The sequence below is a fragment of the Leiobunum rupestre genome, chromosome 2 (assembly GCF_980474605.1).
Source record: "Leiobunum rupestre chromosome 2, qqLeiRupe1.1.hap1, whole genome shotgun sequence".
Lineage (NCBI taxonomy): Eukaryota > Metazoa > Arthropoda > Arachnida > Opiliones > Sclerosomatidae > Leiobunum > Leiobunum rupestre.
Genome location: NC_143385.1, coordinates 72806323 through 72830769, shown reverse-complemented (window position 1 = coordinate 72830769; position 24447 = coordinate 72806323). Strand labels below are relative to the sequence as shown.

At 35.2% G+C, this 24447-nt stretch overlaps 1 protein-coding gene across 12 annotated transcripts in view; it reads right to left on the bottom strand.

The window, feature by feature from the left end:
* LOC149958979 (CUGBP Elav-like family member 1) overlaps window positions 1-24447 on the bottom strand; it is a 570682-nt gene that overhangs the window by 243828 nt on the left and 302407 nt on the right. For all 12 annotated transcript variants that reach the window (XM_090166351.1, XM_090166352.1, XM_090166353.1 and 9 more), the window contains one exon: window positions 18667-18749. In XM_090166351.1, coding sequence (XP_090022477.1) covers window positions 18667-18749 — 83 coding nt within the window. The remainder of the gene's footprint in view (window positions 1-18666; window positions 18750-24447) is intronic.

Here is a 24447-nt window from a genome sequence, read left to right as displayed (position 1 = left end):
TATGTAATATTGGACGCGAATTTACAACTATATGCAATATCGTACCCTAATTTACAAATCTATGCAATATTGCACGCTAAGGTACAAATATATGCAATATTGCACGCTAAATTACAAATATATGAAATATTTTACGCTAAATTATAGCTATATGCAATATCACACATTAATATACTGTAATGTTGCGAAAAGAAACAGTTAAGTTTAAGCTATATCTAATATCAAACTACGACACTTTAATTCACAATTAAATTGCACGTTACAGCTCTAATATTGTTCATTGACACGCACATCCAGATAAAAACTGCACTTTAATACGTTAAGTTTCAGCTATATCAAACATTGCACTTGAACATGTTAATTTTTTCTTTTGTAATTCTGCACGTCCTAGAAAAGAAAATTTACCCCAAATATTACCAACTAAAAAAATCGCACGCCGTTGTATTGTAATAAAAATTGCGAAAAAGTCACGAATAAAAATGAAGTTTTAAAATAATCCGAATATATTGGTTCCAAAACTGATATATATTAGGAAAGAAAGTCAGCCAACGCCATCTATATTACGGGCAGGGAACTACGGTGGGCAGGATAAGATATATATTTGTTTCCGAAAACCATTTAGCATTCACCGCTTTCCCTGTCTGCAAACGATGCGCAACCCCCTCCCGGTGTCGATCCCCCCCTCCCCCCGCAAGCAAACTGCTTAGAACGCGTTATTAAAATATCATTATTCCGAATCCCTACCTTTCAGTCGCTTTCAACTTAACCCCGGTAAAAATCGGGCTTATCCAATGGACAGAGCGACAGGTTAACCTAAAATAAATCCAGGAGAACTCCGTCCAATTTTATTCCAAGCGCGGATTTCATTAAAGGATTTAACAGCGGCGAACTGTTTCGTTCGCTGTTGGGTAAAGCGGTGCTACAATCAACCTTAAAGGGAAGAGGGATCGTCAATCTAACTTGGCTATAGGTGGGCGAAGCGGGGCCAGCGTCGAGAGGAGGTTCACTATCAATTTGAAAGTAGCGAAAGATTAAGCCTACACATTTTGTTCGCCGCTGCAGAATCATTTGTTTGAGAAAGTGCGCTTTGGACAAACATTGAAATTACATACTACGGGGACAAGCATTGGGGGGATGGAAGTGCGGGGGTGGAAGGAGAAGGCTAGCAACGTCCCCTGGCGGGAGATGGCGAAAAGACGAGTATTATTTTAAGATTGAAGCTATGTCGTTTGTCTTAGGGAAATTTTAATGGGAGAAAACTTTCCTTAGGAACTGGTCTTGTCCTTACAGGGACAGGGACACGTAATAGGGACATAGAAATAGGGACGGTGTTTTATTACGGCCTCTTAATTTATGGATATTTTTAAGTCATGGAAAACTTAATAGGCGCGCATAAATTTGAACACTCGTTAACTTTTCCAATGAAGAAAACTTTACGATTTTCGAATCTTTTATATTAATTTTATTCATTAATAATTAATAACCGTGTATCAGAATCGTAAAATTGTTTATAAAATATATTTCATTTTATACCTACATTTATTTAGAATGAAATTTTAAACAATAAAGCGCTTTCACCTAAAAATCCAATTTCAAAAGGTGGAAATTTTAGGCGTTTTCTCACAAAAACCCAAGTTCAAAAGATGAAAATTTGGAGCGTTTACTAACAAAATCCAAATTCAAAAAGTGGAAATTTGAAGCGTTTTCTCACGACAATCAAATTTCAAAAGGTAAAAATTTGAATCGCTTTCTCACGATGTCCAATAAAATTTTAAAAGATGGAAATTTGAAGCGTTTTCTCACTACAATCAAATTTCAAAAGATGGAAATTTGAATCGCTTTCTCACGATGTCCAATAAAATTTTAAAAGATGGAAATTTGAAGCGTTTTCTCACGACAATCAAATTTCAAAAGGTGGAAATTTGAATCGCTTTCTCACGATGTCCAATAAAATTTTAAAAGATGGAAATTTGAAGCGTTTTCTCACGACAGTCAAATTTCAAAACGTAAAACTTTTAAGCGCTTTCTCAGGACAATACAATTTCAAAAGGTGAAAATTTGAACCGTTTTCTCACAAAATCTAAATTCAAATAGTGAAAATTCCAACGATAAAAATTTGAATAGTTTTCTCTAGACAATCCAAATTCCAAAAGGTGGAAATGTTTAGCGTTTTCCCACAAAAATCCAAATTCCCAAGATGAAAATTTGAACCGTTTTCTGACGCGAATTTAGGATTTTCATTAAAACTAGGAAACTAAGTAAGAAGTGTCCATCTATACTGAATGATGGCCCAAAATATGTAATATATTGTGTCGGGCAAGCTTAGCTAATTGCCATTGTATACCTGGCACTCTAAATTCCTGGATACGGCTGATGCGAAGAGAGCATATTTGGGACGTTTAGATGTTCTGATATTAGGCCAGGAGAGAGAGAGAGCAAATTCCGTATCCCTTTCGCAGGTACAACGACACAGTGTCACGGATAATTTATGAAAGGAGGGGTGGGTCCTATTTAGAGTCTAAGTCCGGGGCAGCCAATTAAACCGCGTTCAATGCGCCGTCAATAGCAGCGACACCCGGTCAAGAACGTGGTGGACAGTGGCTAAATTTTGCATTCTCCGTTTTACTTATTTTTTCTACAGAAATGCTATAGAAATGTAGAGAAACTCATGCCTTAAACTGTCAATTAACCGCTTGACAAAATATTTTTGTAGAAATTTTATAGAATTGTTGAAAAACTCAGGAATTAAACTGTCAATTATCCGGTTTACAAAATAATTCTACAGAAATTGTAGAAAAATTCCCGAATTGAACTATTATCGGTTTTACAAAAGTTTTCTATAGAATTGTAAAACATATCCCAACTTAAACTGTCTATTATCCGCTTTACAAAAGATTTCTATAGAAACTATATAATTGTAAAAAAATTTCCCATCTAAATCTGTCCATTATCCGCTTTACAAAATATTTCTATAGAAGTTATATAGAATAGTATGAAAACTCTCGACTTAAGCTGTCTATTGTCCGCTTTGCAAAAGATTTCAATAGAAACTTTATAGAATCGTCATTAAAAAAAACATGAGTAGATGACTGTTTCTAAAGAAATATTTGAAGGATATACAAAATCCTAGTTTTTCATAGGATAACTTTCCTATATTGTTAGCAAAATCACAGGCAGGGGTTTGTTCGAGATTTTATTTGAGACGATCTAAATAACAAATTGATCACCCGAATTAATATATTTTTAGTAATTTTGATGAAATTCTTATTATAAATTATAAGATCGTAAATAAATTTGAAATTGAGACGGTATGAGAAACAGTAGACGACTAGCGCCATATAGTGACCATTTTATGAAGCTCTGATATTTATTAATAGTGAATGCCGATCAATTTAAGTCTCAAGGTAACACTGGTTAAAAGTATAATTTACTTTATACTTCAATCTTATGACCTCCTAGCGCCATCTATCGCGACTTCTGCTAAGCTAAAATGTAATTAAAATATTAACTTTACTCAACATTTTATTTTCCTGAATTTTTTAAGCCATTTTCAAATTCCCTGACTTTTTGGGAGCCATTTTCAAATTATCTGACTTTTTGGAACCGTTTTCAAAATCCCTGACTTTTTGGAGCCATTTTCAAATTCCATGACGTTTTGGAGCCATTTTCAAATCCCCTGACTTTTTAGAGTCATTTTCAAATCCCCTGACTTTTTGGAGCCATTTTACAATCCCCTGACGTTTTGGATACATTTTGAAATTCCCTGACTTTTTGAAGCCATTTTACAATCCCCTGACGTTTTGGATACATTTTGAAATTCCCTGACTTTTGGAAGCCGTTTTGAAATTCCCTAACTTTTTGAAGCCATTTTGAAATTCCCTGACTTTTGAAGCCATTTTCAAATTCCCTGACTTTTGAAGCCATTTTCAAATTCCCTGACTTTTGAAGCCAATTTCAAATTCCCTGACTTTTTGGAAGCCATTTTCAAATTCCCTGACTTTTTGGAAGCCATTTTCAAATTCCCTGACTTATTGGAAGCCAATTTCAAATTCCCTGACTTTTTGGAAGCAAATTTAAAATTCCCTGACTTTTTGGAAGCCATTTTCAAATTCCCTGACTTTTTGGAAGCCATTTTCAAATTCCCTGACTTATTGGAAGCCAATTTCAAATTCCCTGACTTTTTGGAAGCCATTTTCAAATTCCCTGACTTTTTGGAAGCCATTTTCAAATTCCCTGACTTATTGGAAGCCAATTTCAAATTCCCTGACTTTTTGGAAGCCATTTTCAAATTCCCTGACTTATTGGAAGCCAATTTAAAATTCCCTGACTTATTGGAAGCCAATTTAAAATTCCCTGACTTATTGGAAGCCAATTTCAAATTCCCTGACTTTTTGGAAGCCAATTTCAAATTCCCTGACTTTTTGAAGCCATTTTCAAATTCCCTGACTTTTCCAGGTCGTGTACGAACCTTGCTTTACGCAAGCTCCATAGTTGAGTACTCTGACCTTGATGAACTCTTAATAAACTTATTATTTTGGTCTAATAAACGAGCAGTACGTTCTCACTAGCCTAAATAGGTTCTTGGATCCAATAAGGGTGAACGAACGGGGCGAAATAGGCAGTAATTCAATTCCACAACCAATGGTCGTTATAACGTCAATTTGAGATTAGACCAACTTTGTACGCGAATTTTAAATCAAACGGAAAGCGGGCTTTCGAGCAAAGCATAACGAACGGCGCGTATTCGAGTGAGGCGAGCTATGTAATGCAGCAAAGTCGCATTTCGCGCTGGGCCCTGGTAATAGCAGTCTAGGCCAAAATATATATTCTATTAGCAAAGGCCGTTATTAAATTTTCCAAGTACTTCCGACCCCCCACCTAACTTGCTTGTAGCCCACCCTACCCCGCCGACAACTTTAGGCCTAACGCGGCGGTGAAAGCGACCTCTACCGTCTACCGGATATATTAAAACGTAATGCACGGTGAAAAATGCCAGTAATTGAAATTTATCTCGCTAGAGGCGCTCCGTTCTTCCAACAAATTCAAGATATACATTCAAACTTTGATATTTCGAGATCCTATCGACAAAAACGTTAAGACGAATTTCGAATTGGATTTTAAAATGCCAAATTTTCCAGACGGAATATTATATCCGTAGTTGGCTGATTTAAATTAATTAAATTTAAATCATTGATTTAAATTTCACACAATGTATTTCAATGGAGGAATAAAAAAATTAAAAAAAGGTTCTTAAAAAATTAAAAAAAAGGTTCTTAAAAAGTTAAATTCATAGAAACTTTGAGCCAACTCAAATATTAACTAGTAATTAAATTTAATTAAGATTTAATTTAATTCAAGATTAGCTAACTGATAAAAGTAAAATATCCGTAATTACACAAGAAAAGAGCCATGAATTCTATAAAAACCGGAATCCATACCTCTACTTGGAAAGCTTATCGCAGCAGATTTTCGACTCGATGTGGCTGACGGTGTTTTTTACGTCACAATGTTAACGTAACAAACAACAACGTGAGAGGGGAGCGCGCGCAAAGGGCATTTTTTCTCTCGTAGGCGGGGCCAAAGCCGTCAGAGTTATCTTACCATACGCGATACGCCAGGATAAACATTCCAAGTATATATATGGATTCCTGTAAAATCAATCAATTCAATAAAATCAAAGAAATCTGTTTTAAATAAAAAAATCAATTGATTTGATTTTTAATAAAAAATTAAAAGGTGCCAACCCTGATTATATCAAATACTTATTTATTTTTGACCAGGTTTAGACAAAACAAATAGAATAATTTTCTTAATAATAAGAAAATTGCAGAATATTACAATATTCCGCTGAATAAAAATTGTTGAGCGTTTCTCTTGCAATCCACCTCACGCTCTAACAGTAAGCTCCTCCCCTTCAGTTTCAATCAATTCGACACGGTACCTCATTGGTTCCTTAAGACTTACGTCGTCACAATATAGACATAACTAAATTTAAATAAATACATTCTTGATTTCATGTACTACATTACTATCCATTTTTATTCTACAATTTTCTATATTTTATATATTAAATTATTTTACTATCTACGTTTTAATATATTCTATTATCAACGTTATTATATGTTCTATTATTATATACGTTATCATATGTTCTATAATTATCAACGTTTTTATATATTCTATTATTATCTAAGTTTTAATATATTCTATTATTATCTACGTTTTAATATATTCTATTATTATCTACATACTTATTTATTATATTATTATCTACATTCTTATTTATTACATTATCTGCGTTCTTATATGTTCTAATATCTAAATTTTTTATTAATTTTAATATTATCAACGTTTTACATATTCTAATATCTAAATTTCTTATTATTTTTATTATTATCAACGTTTTACATATTCTAATATTATCTAAATTTCTTATTAATTTTAATATTATCAACGTTTTACATATTCTAATATTATCTACATTTCTTATGTATTCTAATATATATATTGTATTATATAAAGTATTTCGTTATTTTATATTATATTATACATATAATATATAATTTATTTCGTTATTATATATAATATTATTTTACTACATAATTTATTTCGTTATTACATGTTTCTTTGTATATTACAATGTTACATATATGCAAAAAGCATTATCTAAAGCTTATTATAAAATTTATCCAAAGCATCGTTGAGACACTCGACAAAGCTTCGAATTACGAGGTAATATTACCCGGGGTTAACCCCAACCAAAGTAGGCCCTTGAAATTCCCCCAGCGAAGGGCTCCGAAAACCCATCATAAATCCCTAGAAATAGAACACCCAAGAAATATTGTTTACAAAAATGTCTCCCCCGTAGAAAACCATTTTTAAATCCACGCATATTTTGACACGATGCGCAAAAAAACCGTTGATAGTTTAGGGAAGAAAAAAATTATATTTTAGGTTTCAGTCGAGAGATGGCGTGCGTGTTAGCGGGTGATGAATTATGATGAATTCCGTTAAGCATATATAGGTGGCGTTCCTTACCCATCCCTTTTTTACATAAAGCCTTATCCCCAGACCAGAAAATATCCCATTTAGCCTGTCATTGTTATTAAATCTATTTCCCACGTTGAAAGGCTTTTTAAAGTAAGGACAAGTAGCGTTGTCATTTACAATGTGGTTTTTTGGCTACCCTAGCGTTTTATCTAGAACGGTCTACCAGTAATATTATAAGTAACAACAGGTGCCATAAGTATGGCACTCAATGTATAAGTATTTTTGACTATTTTGTGTAATGTTAACGATAAAACTACTTTTTAGAGTATTTGGTCGGCCAGTCTACAAGAAGGCGGATTTTACTCAATCGGGTCCAGCCTCAAGAAAAATCATCGTGTTAATTTAAATAGAAAAATGATCCGTTTCCAGTCCAAACGTTAGTCCTTAAAAGCCTTTAAATTTACTTTCCTTCCTAGGATCTTATAGTACCATTCCAGAATTAAAAGTCCTTCTATATGAAAAAACCAGGGAATACAGACCCTGGAGTCGCCCTAAACATAATCCTAGTATTAAAACACTAAATTCCGAAGTAGGGGTCATCAAAACCAACCGGGTTAAACTCTCAGGAAAAAAATAAATAAAAAAAGTAGAGAATATTGTTATATATTTTTCCAACGCAACCCGCAATTTGCTAGACAGACCTGCCATCCAGCGGTGAACCGAGGAAACATTAGGTATAACGCGAAATAAGGATTTGCGGCAAGAAAGTGGGGCGGCTATTATAGCGGGGGCAACAGGCTCTCCGCGAAGACGTTTAAAGGAAAAGATGAATTACCAGGCGGCCTCAAAGAAAAGGAAGCTTTTTTAAAGAAAGCTTTCGAAACAGAAGGGAAGGACCACGCCCGCCCCCAGGCCCAGTTTCCAGGGGGCACCACTTTCCCCTCCCACACAAATCTCTCTCTCGTTTTACTTTCTACAAAAGGAAATTTCTAATATATAGTTTAGTCGTGGTTTACAACTATACATTTTTACAGTTATTTTATTTCCGCTCTTACAAAAAGAAACTTGGATTTTTGTTCTTGGTTTAATAATTGTTCGAACTGTAACCAAAAATGAATTTCGATATTTGATTTGGTTTTCATTGTTCGAACTGTAACAGAAGGGAAATTTTTACATTGCTTTTGGTTTTATAATTGAATGGATCGTAACAAAAAGCATTTGGGTTTTTCTTCTTGAACTAGCAATTGTTCGAACTGTAACGAAAAGGAATTTGGATTTTTGTTCTTGAACTAGCAATTGTTCGAACTGTAACGAAAAGGAATTTGGATTTTTGTTCTTGAACTAGCAATTGTTCGAACTGTAACGAAAAGGAATTTGGATTTTTGTTCTTGAACTAGCAATTGTTCGAACTGTAACGAAAAGGAATTTGGATTTTTGTTCTTGAACTAGCAATTGTTCGAACTGTAACGAAAAGGAATTTGGATTTTTGTTCTTGAACTAGCAATTGTTCGAACTGTAACGAAAAGGAATTTGGATTTTCGTTCTTGAACTAGCAATTGTTCGAACTGTAACGAAAAGGAATTTGGATTTTTGTTCTTGAACTAGCAATTGTTCGAACTGTAACGAAAAGGAATTTGGATTTTTGTTCTTGAACTAGCAATTGTTCGAACTGTAACGAAAAGGATTTTGGATTTTTGTTCTTGAACTAGCAATTGTTCGAACTGTAACGAAAAGGAATTTGGATTTTTGTTCTTGAACTAGCAATTGTTCGAACTGTAACGAAAAGGAATTTGGATTTTTGTTCTTGAACTAGCAATTGTTCGAACTGTAACGAAAAGGAATTTGGATTTTTGTTCTTGAACTAGCAATTGTTCGAACTGTAACGAAAAGGAATTTGGATTTTTGTTCTTGAACTAGCAATTGTTCGAACTGTAACGAAAAGGAATTTGGATTTTTGTTCTTGAACTAGCAATTGTTCGAACTGTAACGAAAAGGAATTTGGGTTTTTCTTCTTGAACTAGCAATTGTTCGAACTGTAACGAAAAGGAATTTGGATTTTTGTTCTTGAACTAGCAATTGTTCGAACTGTAACGAAAAGGAATTTGGATTTTTGTTCTTGAACTAGCAATTGTTCGAACTGTAACGAAAAGGAATTTGGATTTTTGTTCTTGAACTAGCAATTGTTCGAACTGTAACGAAAAGGAATTTGGATTTTCGTTCTTGAACTAGCAATTGTTCGAACTGTAACGAAAAGGAATTTGGATTTTCGTTCTTGAACTAGCAATTGTTGGAACTGTAACGAAAAGGAATTTGGATTTTTGTTCTTGAACTAGCAATTGTTCGAACTGTAACGAAAAGGAATTTGGATTTTTCTTCTTGAACTAGCAATTGTTCGAACTGTAACGAAAAGGAATTTGGATTTTTGTTCTTGAACTAGCAATTGTTCGAACTGTAACGAAAAGGAATTTGGATTTTTGTTCTTGAACTAGCAATTGTTCGAACTGTAACGAAAAGGAATTTGGATTTTTGTTCTTGAACTAGCAATTGTTCGAACTGTAACGAAAAGGAATTTGGATTTTCGTTCTTGAACTAGCAATTGTTGGAACTGTAACGAAAAGGAATTTGGATTTTTGTTCTTGAACTAGCAATTGTTCGAACTGTAACGAAAAGGAATTTGGATTTTTGTTCTTGAACTAGCAATTGTTCGAACTGTAACGAAAAGGAATTTGGATTTTTGTTCTTGAACTAGCAATTGTTCGAACTGTAACGAAAAGGAATTTGGATTTTCGTTCTTGAACTAGCAATTGTTGGAACTGTAACGAAAAGGAATTTGGATTTTTGTTATTGGTTTTACTGTAATAAAAGGAAATTATATATTTATTTATTTCTTGGTCTTGTAATTGCACGCATTTAATCATAAATGAATTTGGATATTTTTTGCCCCAAACATTGTTGAGACTGTAACCAAAGTAAATTTCAATCATGTTTTCGGTCTTACAATTGTTTAGACTGTAACAAAACGGAATTTCAATAATATTTTCGGTCATACAATTGTTAGGACTGTAATAAAAAAGAATTTAGATATTTATTTTGGTAGTTGCAATTGTTCGGACTATAGTAAAATTAAATTAGGATATTTTGGGTTTTAAAATTGTTAGAATTGCTACAATAAAAATAATTTAATAATAATAATAATAATAATAAGATAGTAGTCATGACTCTTTCGACCAATTACCGTCATACAAAAACGTTTAAAAACAATAAACCAACACCCTAAAAACTTTCACCGTTACAAAACATTTAAGTCAATACGGATCGAATCTTCAATTCCAGGAAGAGACGGGGGGCACCAAATGGGGGACGGGACTAAAACTCCTAATACATTTTTAGGCCAGACAAAATTGAGTTCTCCGTCGGAAACGGCGGCACCAAATACGGGGAACAAATTCAACCCCACCCCCGAGGGGGGTACCGAAAATACCCAACAAGCACTTTATAAAAAAAAACGGGTGACATAGGGGAAACGGGCGTATCAGAGAAATACATAGCAAGTTAGCCAAAGACCAAAAATAGTCCGGTGCCTCTAAGGCCATCTACATTCATATTAAATGTACTAATTTATTTTACGTCTACAGACTAATTGAATTTTAATTTAATATTTTTTATACTGTCCCAATTGAATATTAATTTTAAATTTTATCTACTGTCTTTATATTAATTGAAAATAAATTTAATTAAATTATTTTACTATTGTCTCATATATTAATTGAAAATAAATTTAATTAAATTATTTTCCTATTGTCTCATATATTCATTGAAAATAAATTTAATTAAATTATTTTACTATTGTCTTAATATTGACTTAATATTAATTTTAGTTTATTTACTACCTACTCTTAATTTTAATAGAATGTGAAATTTATTAATTTACGTTCTTAATATTAATTTAATTCTTAATTTTATATTAACATAAATTTAATTCTTACTTTTAACTTAATATAAATTATATTCTTACTTTTAACTTAATATAAATTATATTCTTACATTTAACCAAATATAAATTTAATTCCTGATTGTAAACAAATATAAATTTGATTCCTAATTTTAACAAAATCTAAATTTAATTCCCAATCTTAACTTAATATAAATCTCATTCCCAATCTTAACTTAATATAAATTTCATTCTCAATCTTAACTTAATATAAATTTCATTCTCAATCTTAACTTAATATAAATTTAATTCCTAATTTTATTTAATTTTTACTTTTAACAGAATATTAGTTTAATTCTAAAACTAATGCTTCAAAATTGAGCATCGAAAGCCGCTAGATGGCGGTCTCGACATTCCTAAAACCGACTTAAAAAGTAAATTTCTGCATTTAATCAGATAATAATTCCCACACCATCGTAGATGGCGCCATCATAGATAGGGGGTTACTTTCGACCATATAGAAATCCATATACATATCTCCATATAGAGAAGAAAATAGTGCTGGTAGCGGAAAAAATTCGCCACAGCTGTTGAGCGCTGCAGAGAGGGTATTTAGGGAAAAGTGCAGGAGCAGAGAGTGGCTCCTCGGCAGCACCCATAAAAATCTTACTCTCGCCAGGCACGCCACTATAAAACGAATGTTAGGGGCGCATTCTGACCCCCCCTTCCCCGCTTACTGTATCAAAGCGACGTTAAGGCCCTCTGCTGGAGTAGATCATACGCGCGCAAAAAATACACGGAAAAAAAACTATTTCACCACCGTCGCCTAAACGTTCGCTTTCCCCGCACTACACTACTAAAAAATCTATACGTGGCATTATAGTTAATTTCTAGTTCGGGACGGAAGAATTCGGGGAACCTCGCCCTTTGTGGCTACTGTCACGGTAAAGCGCTTAAGCAATAGAGTTTGAAGGTTTACCGGCGATCGTTTAACTTGACAGTGGGTTTTTGGTGTACAGTTTTGGCACGTATTGTTTGTAAGGGTGAAATTGTGTTAAGAGGGTGAAATAGGGTGGTTTCTGTTTGATATAATTAAAATAGGGGTGGAAACAAATTGGTGGCCTTAAATCTAAAGTACCCGCCGGAACATCTGCTATAATTAAATTTCAAGATTTTTAGCACTTGAAATTTTTTTTGGTATAAATTTTATCTCAAATATAATCAAGTTATTCAAAGAATTTTTTTAATTTGTATATATAAGTACTTTAACAGGGTTCATACAATATTTCAAAAACCATTTTCCCTGATATTTTTAGGTTTTCCAGAGTAGTTTTAAATATTTTCCGGGTGTACTTTTTAAAACAATAGGTGTCTCTAAAATGTTAAAAGCATTACTGTTACACTTTCTAATATAATATAGTCAAGATTGAACGTGTGAATTCAATACTAAGTAATAATTTCAGTAATTCTAAAACAAATTGCACATAATTTGGAGATCTCATAATTATTTTCCCTGATTTTTCAGGAAAATTTTCATTTTCCCGGATATTTCCCTGACTTTTTTGCTTTAAATAAATTTCACTGATATTTCCAGGTTTTCACTGATTTCCATGTTTGTATGAACCCTGTTTAAATAATAATAATAGTTTCATATAAGTGTGGTCCTTTTCAAAAAATATTTACTAAGAGCCAATTCAAGAACGAGCAACATATATTCGTGAAGTCTTTTAACTATGGAAAACTAACTAAGCCTTGTACATACAACTAAGTTTTAAAATAAAATCCACTATTGCACAGTTTGAAATATTTAATTCTTTTGTCAAACTTGTATCATAAATTTATAATAATTATTTCGTCTAGATGACACACTTAATGTACAAATTCGGTTCAATATAATACCATTTATTATTTCTATTGAAATTCATAATCATTTAGGATACCCCTCGAAATACTTAATTATCTAATATTTAAAGATGGATGTTTATGGATGTTTTTTTGTATATATACATGTATAGGTATCTACAGTTTTCAACTTAGGTCGACCACATTTGGAATACTATCTCATGGACCTTGCTTTTCGACGGTTACAGTCGGCAAAACTACTTAATTTAATTTAATTCATTTAATAATTAAGTATATCCGCTATATACAAGATACTACACTTTGATCTTAGCCAAAAGTCCGAGTTTCTTAGTTCTTTAGGCATTCACACGAAAAAAGCTTAAATTATTGTATACACACTAGGCCGTATAATAAAAGGCAAATTATTATGTAATAAACGTACAATTGTTTCACATTTTAATTAACCAGTTGGTTATATTGGGTACGGTGCCATGCGTGGAGACACTTATGGCCGCATTCAGAGTTTCGTCACTTGCACTTTTTTCTTTAAATTACTTGGTTCTTTAGTACAAAATTAAATTGTAATATGAGTATATAATAAATAAAAAAAATTGATAATTACACCTTATAATACAAATATAATTATTTTCCCGGGAAGTACCAATATGAAAATGGACCTCAAGTAATTTGGGTCGAACAATAACAATAATTTAATTATTCAACCACATAAATTCGTTTGTGACTAGTAGATGAGCTTCTGAGGAGCTTATTTCGAGGTCCCTCCCACACACACAAAAAAAAACCTACAAATCACCATAGCAACCGAAAAGTAGCGCGCGCTAACTGTACGGTATACTCAAGTGACAACAAACATTGTCAACCTTGGACTTATCACGCCGCCAAATACGGGTAAAAACTTGACAGCGAAGTAGAAGCGGGGGATAAGGCGAAGGACAATCCGCTTGGGAAATAAACCTATCGTATTTTCTTCTCTGGCATGAAGCAGTTAGCACTCGAATGCGAATTGATAAATATATAAGGAAATCAATGGTGGGGGAAAGATCACTAATATACGGGTGATGGGCGCATTCCGCTCGTTTTAGAACGCGTCTGAGTGTTTGGTGTCCTAAAAGAGCGGTTCATTTTAAGTGGGTTTGAAAGTGAGCTGAGCTCGGAGATAAAATAATGAGCTCTCCCTCGAGGCCCCGGGCCCGTTCAGCATGGGGGTCCCGGGCCCACTTTAGGCGACTTTGTCTAAAAGGGACAAATTACCAGACCCGTATCTAGACCACCTTAATGGGTTTATTTTTTCCTATACAACATCATTCATGAGGCCCAGAATTCGACTTTTCACAGGGGCCCCGGGCATGATCTCGATGGTCCCTTTATGTCATAAATTTTAATTTATTTTGCTACTTTACTTAACATGTTTTCTGATATTGGTTTAATGTTTTCAATAATATTTTTCAATAAACCTTTGAAAAATGTTAAGGGTTAGTGTGATGGGCCCGGCAACATCAATTTAAAATCATGTGCGCTGTCCAAAGAGTCGAAATATTAGGCGTATAATTTAGCTGAGCTCGACAATAAGCGATAATCGCCCGTGAGCGAGCGTCGCTCGTGAGCAAGAATGAGAGTGAGAAATAAATTTGTGAAAATGCCCATCGATGAATATTCATATACGATATTAAGAGTGATAATAGTCGAAACTTTGAGCGTTTATTTTAGCTGAGCTCGAAAATGAGCGAGAATCGCCCGTGAGCAAATGTGAGAAACGAATTTAATTAAAATTCCCATTGATGAATATTGGTGTATGACCTTAAGAGTGACAAGAGTCGAAACTAAGAGTATAGCTTAGCTGAGCTCTAAAACGAGCGAGAGTTGCTCGTGAGCAAGAGCTAGAAACGAATTTATGAAAATGCCCATCGATGAATATTTATGTACGACCTTAAGAGTGAAATAGTAGACGGGGGGGGGGGGCACAGAGAACAATATTCCATTATAAAGCGACACGGAACGGCGGACTGAATAAACAAAAAATAATGGCAGTCATTAAGAGTTAATAATACGGGCTATTTTAGCTTCCAATTCTGACTGACCGCTGGCTCGTTTCCACCTGACGATGTTTATATTGGATAAACACAATAGCTGGAAATATAACGGTCGTTTGCATGACAACTCGCGTCTCTAATGGGAAATCCTAATATTCTGTAAATCGAGTTTGAAATGTGTGTACAGGGGAGACAATTTAGAAAGCTGCTTTCACCGCGTGCAGGCACTGACGTTCTTCGTGGCAGCGCTAAGAAGTTCACGAGGTTAACGACAAACTCTAATCTAAATGACGTCAGAGTGTAACCTAAATGAAGCCTCAGAGGGTCATTTTAAATGACGCCTAAGTCTAACATCTAAATGACGTCAAATTGTCACTTAGATTACGCCAAAGTCTAACATCTAAATGACGTCAAATGGTCACTTCGATGACGCCAAAGTCTAACCTCTAAATGGCGTCAGGCCGTCACTTAAATGACGACAAAGTCTAACATCTAAATGACGTCAAATTGTCACTTAGATGACGCCAAAGTCTAACCTCTAAATGACAGACTTTGTCGTCATTTAAGTGACGACGACAAAGTCTAACTACTAAATGACGTCAAATGGTCACTTAGATAACGCCAAAGACTAACATCTAAATGACGTCAAGTCGTCACTTACATGACCCCAAAGTCTAACCTCTAAATGACGTCAAATGGTCACTTAGATGACGCCAAAGACTAACATCTAAATGACGTCAAGTCGTCACTTACATGACGCCAAAGACTAACATCTAAATGACGTCAAGTCGTCACTTACATGACGCCAAAGACTAACATCTAAATGACGTCAAGTCGTCACTTACATGACCCCAAAGTCTAACCCCTAAATGACGTCAAATGGTCACTTAGATGACGCCAAAGACTAACATCTAAATGACGTCAAGTCGTCACTTACATGACCCCAAAGTCTAACCTCTAAATGACGTCAAATGGTCACTTAGATGACGCCAAAGACTAACATCTAAATGACGTCAAGTCGTCACTTACATGACCCCAAAGTCTAACCTCTAAATGACGTCAAATGGTCACTTAAATAACGACAAAGTCTAAGCTCTAAATGACACCAAATGGCCACAGAAAATGATGCCAAATATAACCTACATTATGCCAAGTCTAACCTCCAAATGACAGCAAATGGCCAATTAAATGATGCCAAGTCTAACCTCCAAATGACAGCAAATGGCCAATTAAATGATGCCAAGTCTAACCTGCAAATGACAGCAAATGGCCAATTAAATGATGCCAAGTCAAACCTAAATGACGTCAAATGGTCACATAAAATGATGCCAAATATAACCTAAATGATGCCCAAATCTAACCTAAATGACATCAAATGGTCACATAAATGATGCCAAGCCCAACCTCTAAATGACGCCAAATGGTCACTTAGATGACGCCAAAGTCTAACCTCTAAATGAGGTCAAGTCGTCACTTAAATGACGAGATAGTCTAACCTCTAAATGACGTCAAATGGTCACTTAAATAACGATTAAATCTAACCAAGATAACGCCATAAGGTAGCCCAAATAACACCAGAGTGTACAATAACGAACGTTAATGAAGTCAGTGTAAAAAAATGAAGTTTAATTTCATCTAAATGATCCGACCAAAATCATAATTTATTGCAATGGCGATATTTAAAACTGGAAACTAATACATCCCTATCTACGTAAAATATTTATTGTACCTACGGCTAACGGTAACATTATACGCAATGTAATAACCACCATCTCGTCAAATGTCGGGGTGTAGTCAAAAATGAAGCTCGAAAGAGCGTGACGAGCAAGCCATAAAAATGAACTTTAGAAAGTTACTTCGAAAAAGGAAATATCAAATTTTAAAGACGTCGAAAAGTCAAAAAACCGCGGTCTAAGTGGCGACTGACCATTGGTCAAGTGGAGAGAGGAAAGTCCAGAGTGCTACCTTCCGTGGTTGGCATCATTAAAAGTGAAAAGTCGTAAAAAGGAAAATGAGGGAAGGCGAAAGTAGAGGGGCCGAACTGACCAAAGAATGACCATTGCCCGAAACTAATGTTTTCTCGAAACAATACAGAAGGTTTTCGGCCAAGAACATTAATATTCATACTAACTAGAAACCGTAGACGTCCAGACGGCACAGAAAGCAGAAAACATATCACTCCCACCCTGGCGATAATGATGAAGAAAATGGTTTCTTAGTCATCATTTAATCCTTTTCTTCGTAGGGAACTATTTGTTCGGGGGTTGCAAATTCCATTGAATGATATAATGTATAGTCCCGAACAGAAATAAACCCTCCAAATAATTACTTAGAAATTGAAGAAATATGTAAAATATAAAGAATTTCGCACAAATTCCGAGTAAATGTAATTACCTGAAAACACGCGACTATTTTTCGTTAAAAAAAATTAAGGACGACTAGCGCCATCTGTGATAGAGGGCTGAAACTAAAATGAATTCAATTTGCCCAATAGACCCTTTGATAAATTTCATTAAGACTGGTTTCACCCAGATTTGTGTCGAACCCGGGAGACTCAGGTTATCTCACGTATCTGGCAAACCTGCAAAATCTAATCGCTTGGTTTTAATGTGTGAAATCGTATTCATTTATATGATATTTTTTAAACAAATCATTGTATACAGTGTAATAACAATATGATATTGATTGCGTAAATATTTAATGTATAATATTATTATATTTTAAAATATACTTTATTCACGTACCATACCTTAGCTATATAAAAAACAATTAAACGGATGCTTAGCGATAGCGTTTATTCTCACCAAAACAGGCCTAGACATGATTAAATTTAGCACCAACAATGCTGTTAATCCTCCCGAAATAGCGTTATCTGGTGTGTGTCGACTTGTGCAAGGAATAGAGCATTCCATAAAATCGGTGTGGGGTGCTTTCCCCCTTTTGAGTTCAGAGGAGGTGAAGGTTTGCCCGCTTTTTCGTGTGAGAGAAAAATATTTATCTGGCAAACTTGTAAGAAATTGAGAGCAGTCGACTTTTAGGAGTAGCGTAGTTGCTAGCCTAGGCTTAACTAATTTCCGGCTTTCCACGCCGTTTTTCTTATTTTAAATGATTTTTGTAATAAATGTATGATGGTAAATAAGCAAAATCTAGTCCCAAATCCACGGGTTTAAGAAGAAACTTAGATCATGAAAATATTCTTAACCACAAATATATTTCAACACCTAGGGTCCCTCCTACAACTCCTAAAAGGTACGTCTCTAAAATGTTCATATAAAGACAGGACATAAGCCGAATTCTCTTAAACCAAGAATGTATTTATTTATACTCAGGGAGAATGAATGTGTCGAGACTATCGACGGACACGTTGAGGACCTAACCCCGTCACGCTAAGGGGGGGGGGGGAAAGGAGGCGGTCTTATTTTTTGCGTCCTCGCAGCAGCGTTAATCGCGTCGAAAAACGTAATTTTTAAGAACCAATGAGATTGCAGTATTATTTGATTTTATTAAAGCGGAGGAGCATACCGGGCTCTATAGTCTGTATGAAAAGCTTGGCCGGTTTTGGGCCGATTTTATAGAACGCTTTATTTCGAACATTTGGTCTACTATGAAACCGTGGATGAATAACAAACGTGAAACAACGGGCAATTGTTATCGCGTCCAAACACCCAAACATTGAGAGCAGCAACAAGATGTAATGTAATGTATAAAGAAGTATCACAGTAATTAGTTGATGAGGTAACCCGATTATCCAAATACAATAAATGTCACACAACAAGTAAAATGAATAACCCCATACCCTCCAAAAAAGGGACAGCACATAAAGAAGTAAACCCCAACAAAGGGGCTACTTACCCCTGGCAAGGTTTTGATGTTGTGCATGGCGTTTTGGGCTTCCAAAGCTGATTTACGGGCGTAGAAAGTTACGAAGCAACATCCTGCAAAAATAGAAAAAAATTTAATGAAACTAAAATCTAAATATAAGCTTTAATAAAATCAGTAGGATCAATATGTTTTTTATTTATACTTTGGATTAATGACTATGTTGATACGATTTTTAGCATTATTTCAACCCCCTCATGACCCAAAAGTAGGATCCTACTCCTTAAACTAAGAAGAAATTTTATCTATGATACAATAATTCAGATCGATTAAATTTTAATTTCAATGTGAAAATATATTACACTTTGATCTTAGCGAAACGGTTTTTATTTAGTTTAATTATTATTAATTATTTATTATTATAAATGTACAGGACAGTTCTACAATATTTTGTAATTATTATTTAATCTATAAAAATCTAGAAAACTTAGTTATAATGTATTTTAGAAGTACCTAGTACCTAATAACTCATTAATTTTAAATTCTACAACAGACATTAACCATAGCAAGTCAATGTTGCCAGATAAATAAGCAATATATTTCCCGGTTTTACATTATAAATTTCGGTGAAATATTTCCAACATCAAAATTGTCCAGCTTGAAAACATGAGTGCTCTCAACAGATATTAACCATGACAAGTCAATGCTACCAGATAAATAAGCAATATATTTCCAATATATATTTCGATGAAATATTTCCCAGAACAAAATTGTCCAGCTTGAAAACATGAGTGCTCTCAACAGATATTAACCATGACAAGTCAATGCTACCAGATAAATAAGCAATATATTTCCAATATATATTTCGATGAAATATTTCCCAGAACAAAATTGTCCAGCTTGAAAACATGAGTGCTCTCAACAGATATTAACCATGGCAAGTCAATGCTACCAGATAAATAAGCAATATATTTCCAATATATATTTCGATGAAATATTTCCCAGAACAAAATTGTCCAGCTTGAAAACATGAGTGCTCTCAACAGATATTAACCATGGCAAGTCAATGCTACCAGATAAATAAGCAATATATTTCCAATATATATTTCGATGAAATATTTCCCAGAACAAAATTGTCCAGCTAGAAAACATGAGTGCTCTCAACAGATATTAACCATGGTAATTCAATGCTGCCAGACAGCTAAGACATATTTCCAAGTTTGATATTATATTTTTCGATCCAAATTTCACGACTCGAAAGGGTAATTACACTTTTGTGCTGAATAAAATTTTAATTTAAAGTGCAAAACTCAACGAAAAGAATCAAACCTAGAAAAATTGTAATAATTGGTGTTCGCCGCTTGGTGGCGCTACGTGCACGCTCATTCATATTTAAAACAAGAAATTTATCGTTCTCTCTTATCTTTACCGACAGTGATGCATACATTAATATTTTTTCTTCTACAACGAGCCCTGGAATATGTTAATAGAAAATAACGTTGACTTGAGCCGAGGCTTAAAGTTAAGGGAAAAACCCGTAACATCATCTTCAGTAATATTTTTTTTCCTCTTTTCGTCGCCAGCGCGTCCAATAGATGGCTCTGAAAAGCTAATCTGTATCTAGGTTGAGTGAGAGACGTTTCCCAATCTGCATTTAGAGCAGCTTACAAGGAATTTTAGCCACCCTAGCCACTGGTGTCCTAAGAAGCTCATCTAGGCCTTGTTATTGGGGACGAAACTTCTTCAGATAATTACGGCTCTTTTTCTCACCAGGGCGGCGTTATAATCGACTCAATAAAGGGTCCTATTATGCCTACCCATTATGTAGTCCAGTTTTTTTGTTTTTTTTTAAATGCCCATCTTTTTTAACTGGGAAAATATGGAAAATATTTAGACCTAGAACTTTTCTTTATTTTTTTTCCATTATTTAAATTGGCTATTGTTAGTCAATTGTTTGCGAATTTTTTTGGGAGGGTTATTAAAATGAATATTTAATTCAAGTATCTTTTTTAATGTCGGTATGCAAATAAGGAATGTAATTAAATTTTCTATAATTAAAAAGGTTAACCTCGACTTAAAGGTTGCTGAACCGGTGACATTTCTAATTTGAATATTTTATTATGTTTTCAGACTATTGCTATGGATTTGAATAATTTAACTGTAAAGTTTGTATCAGAAGCTTACATTTTTCTTGACGAAAGAAATAAACTTCAATTATGAAAAATGAAGCGGAAAACGTTTGTCGACGCGTAAAATGTTCGCCAAGCGTAAAATGTTGTCCAAGCGTAAAATGTTCGCCAAGCGTAAAATGTTGGCCAAGCGTAAAATGTTGGCCAAGCGTAAAATGTTGGCCAAGCGTAAAATGTTGTCCAAGCGTAAAATGTTGTCCAAGCGTAAAATGTTGGCCAAGCGTAAAATGTTGGCCAAGCGTAAAATGTTGGCCAAGCGTAAAATGTTGGCCAAGCGTAAAATGTTGGCCAAGCGTAAAATGTTGGCCAGGCGTAAAATGTTGGCCAGGCGTAAAATGTTGGACAAGCGTAAAATGTTGGCCAGGCGTAAAATGTTGGACAAGCGTAAAATGTTGGCCAAGCGTACAATGTTGGCCAGGCGTAAAATGTTCGCCAAGCGTAAAATGTTGGCCAAGCGTAAAATGTTGGCCAAGCGTAAAATGTTGGCCAAGCGTAAAATGTTGTCCAAGCGTAAAATGTTGTCCAAGCGTAAAATGTTGTCCAAGCGTAAAATGTTGGCCAAGCGTAAAATGTTGGCCAAGCGTAAAATGTTGGCCAAGCGTAAAATGTTGGCCAAGCGTAAAATGTTGGCCAAGCGTAAAATGTTGGCCAGGCGTAAAATGTTGGCCAGGCGTAAAATGTTGGACAAGCGTAAAATGTTGGCCAAGCGTACAATGTTGGCCAGGCGTAAAATGTTCGCCAAGCGTAAAATGTTGGCCAAGCGTAAAATGTTGGCCAAGCGTAAAATGTTGGCCAGGCGTAAAATGTTGGCCAGGCGTAAAATGTTGGCCAAGCGTAAAATGTTGGCCAAGCGTAAAATGTTGGCCAAGCGTAAAATGTTGGCCAAGCGTAAAATGTTGGCCAAGCGTAAAATGTTGGCCAGGCGCAAAATGTTGGCCAGGCGCAAAATGTAGTGCCGGCGCCAAATGTTGGCCATGCTTAAGTGTTGGCCAGGCTTAAGTGTTGACCAGGCTTAAGTGTTGGCCAGGCTTAAGTGTTGGCCAGGCTTAAGCGTTGGCCAGGCTTAAGCGTTGTCCAGGCTTAAAGTGTTGTCCAGGCTTAAAGTGTTGGTCAGGCTTAAAGTGTTGGTCAGGCTTAAAGTGTTGGTCATGCTTAATTTTAACCAGGCTTAAAGTGTTGGCCAGGCGGAAAAGGTCCACAAGGCAAAAATGTTCGCGACGTTAAAAACGTTGTCAAAGCGGAAAATGTAAAATTTACCGCGTCCCAAATCGGGAAATACCTGACTTCCAATATTTCACAGAAATCTTCCTTCGACCACAATCTGGGCAAAATATTATTAGTTAGAGAATATAAATTACCCCTACACTGTAGATAAAGAACCATATTTCTACGAGGTGTAATAAACAGCGATCCAAATATTAAAAAGCATCAGACAGGGGGGCTAAAAACCACGATGTGGTCGCGTAGCATGCGGTCGGAAAATGCGATTATATCTTGTCACAAATACCGCGAAACAAAGGATTGAAAAAAAAACATGAAAAATGGATTACGAAAAGAGAGAAAATATAACGTATATAATCTTTTATTTTTCCGTTAGGTATCTTCGATATTAAACTGCGAAAACAATAGAACATAACCCTAGTTACGCTTTCACACCAGTCAACAGTCACACGACGTTTTGAAAACACAATAACTTATTAACTATTTATTTTAGTCATGGTAGAATTAAATGGAATTGCGTTTGTCAGATAGATATTAAGGTAGCAGCAATTGTTTGCCGAGTTTCATGGTACAACCGGGTACGCGACGATGAAACCAAACTATTGGACGACACTATATCACGAATAAAATAGACCATTGGGACTATGGTCCACGCCTATTTTTCGCGGTAGCATATCCTGCCTTATCACGATACTGCATAACACTTGTTACTTTCTAAGGTTTGAAATAGCTAGTTTTAAATACTGTATGAAACCTTCACGGTATTTTGTACTATGTCACTTCATTTTTCTACCGCTCGTGGCGCTGACACACACTCTGAAGGGATTCAGAAATCCGCGTTATTCCAATTTCTAAAAATTGAATTACGAAAAGGCAAAATTTTGGTAACGTAGGTCACTTTCCAAGACAACTAACTTTAGCCTTGACTCAATTGGATTTGCTATTTTGTAAATCGACATTAGAAAATTAAAAGGCTTACGTTGATAAAAAACGACTTTAGTAGGAAACACCTACTCTGCAGTAGGTTTCTACTAAAATAGTTGATACTATAGGTTTACTTTTTAATTCAACGACTGGGACGAAATTATTTCCCTTTTAACTATAAAATATTTATAATACGAAATGACGTTTTGATCAACGTATAAAAATAGTAACCGACTTCTTTAATAGGAAACTCCTATTCTGTGGTAGGTTTCCACTATAGTTTTCCGTTTAAACTATAAAATTTTTCATACGATATGACTTATTGATACTCTAGTCGGAGGTGGGAAAACTACTGCACCGAGGTGGGTAAAAACTCCTGCACCGAGGTGGGTAAAAACTCCTGCGCCGACGTGGGTAAAAACTCCTGCGCCGACGTGGGTAAAAACTCCTGCGCCGAAGTGGGTAAAAACTCCTGCGCCGAAGTGAGGGAAAAACTCCTGCGCCGAAGTGAGGGAAAAACTCCGGCACCGAAGTGAGGGAAAAACTCCGGCACCGAAGTGAGGGAAAAACTCCGGCACCGAAGTGAGGGAAAAACTCCGGCACCGAAGTGAGGGAAAAACTCCGGCACCGAAGTGAGGGAAAAACTCCGGCACCGAAGTGAGGGAAAAACTCCGGCACCGAAGTGAGGGAAAAACTCCGGCACCGAAGTGAGGGAAAAACTCCGGCACCGAAGTGAGGGAAAAACTCCGGCACCGAAGTGAGGGAAAAACTCCGGTACAGAAGTGAGGGAAAAACTCCGGTACAGAAGTGAGGGAAAAACTCCGGCACAGAGGTGGGAAAACTCCTACTAAAATAGCCGCTACTATAATTCTACTTTTAAAACCCATGACTGGGGACTATAAAATATTTGTTATACAATAGAACTTATTGTTAAAGGTATAAAAATAATATCGGGCAGGACGGGACAGTTGTTGACAACGTAGGCTCGAGGAAAAATAAAAATGCAATAAAACGTATGCCGGTATATAACGATTTTGGAGAGCAAAGATAGAAGCTATAATATTAAAGAAAACGGAGCTTGCTGTAATGCAGTACTTCACTCTTCGTTCCATCCGCTAAGAAATGGAGCATCTTTAAATGAAAAACAGACTCTGAGAAGATGGCGGAGATTCGATCAAGTTTCTTTTTTATTATGCAAAAAATATGATATTATGTAACCAAGGAAACGGAAATTCATATTGTTAAGAATTTCCCTCTCTCCAAAAAGCATCGGAGCTTCATCCCGATTCCAGAAGAGACAGGTTTTTAACCTGGCGCCCAACCAAATATAGAATTTAATACGCGGAACTTACGAAATCGCGACACTCGTCGGACGTGAAGTGGAAAATATCTTGGGATAATCGAAAAGCCCTAAAGAATATTAGAGTTTAAATTAAAAAAGTTTAATTTTGATTTTTTTTTGTAAATGTATATACTAAAA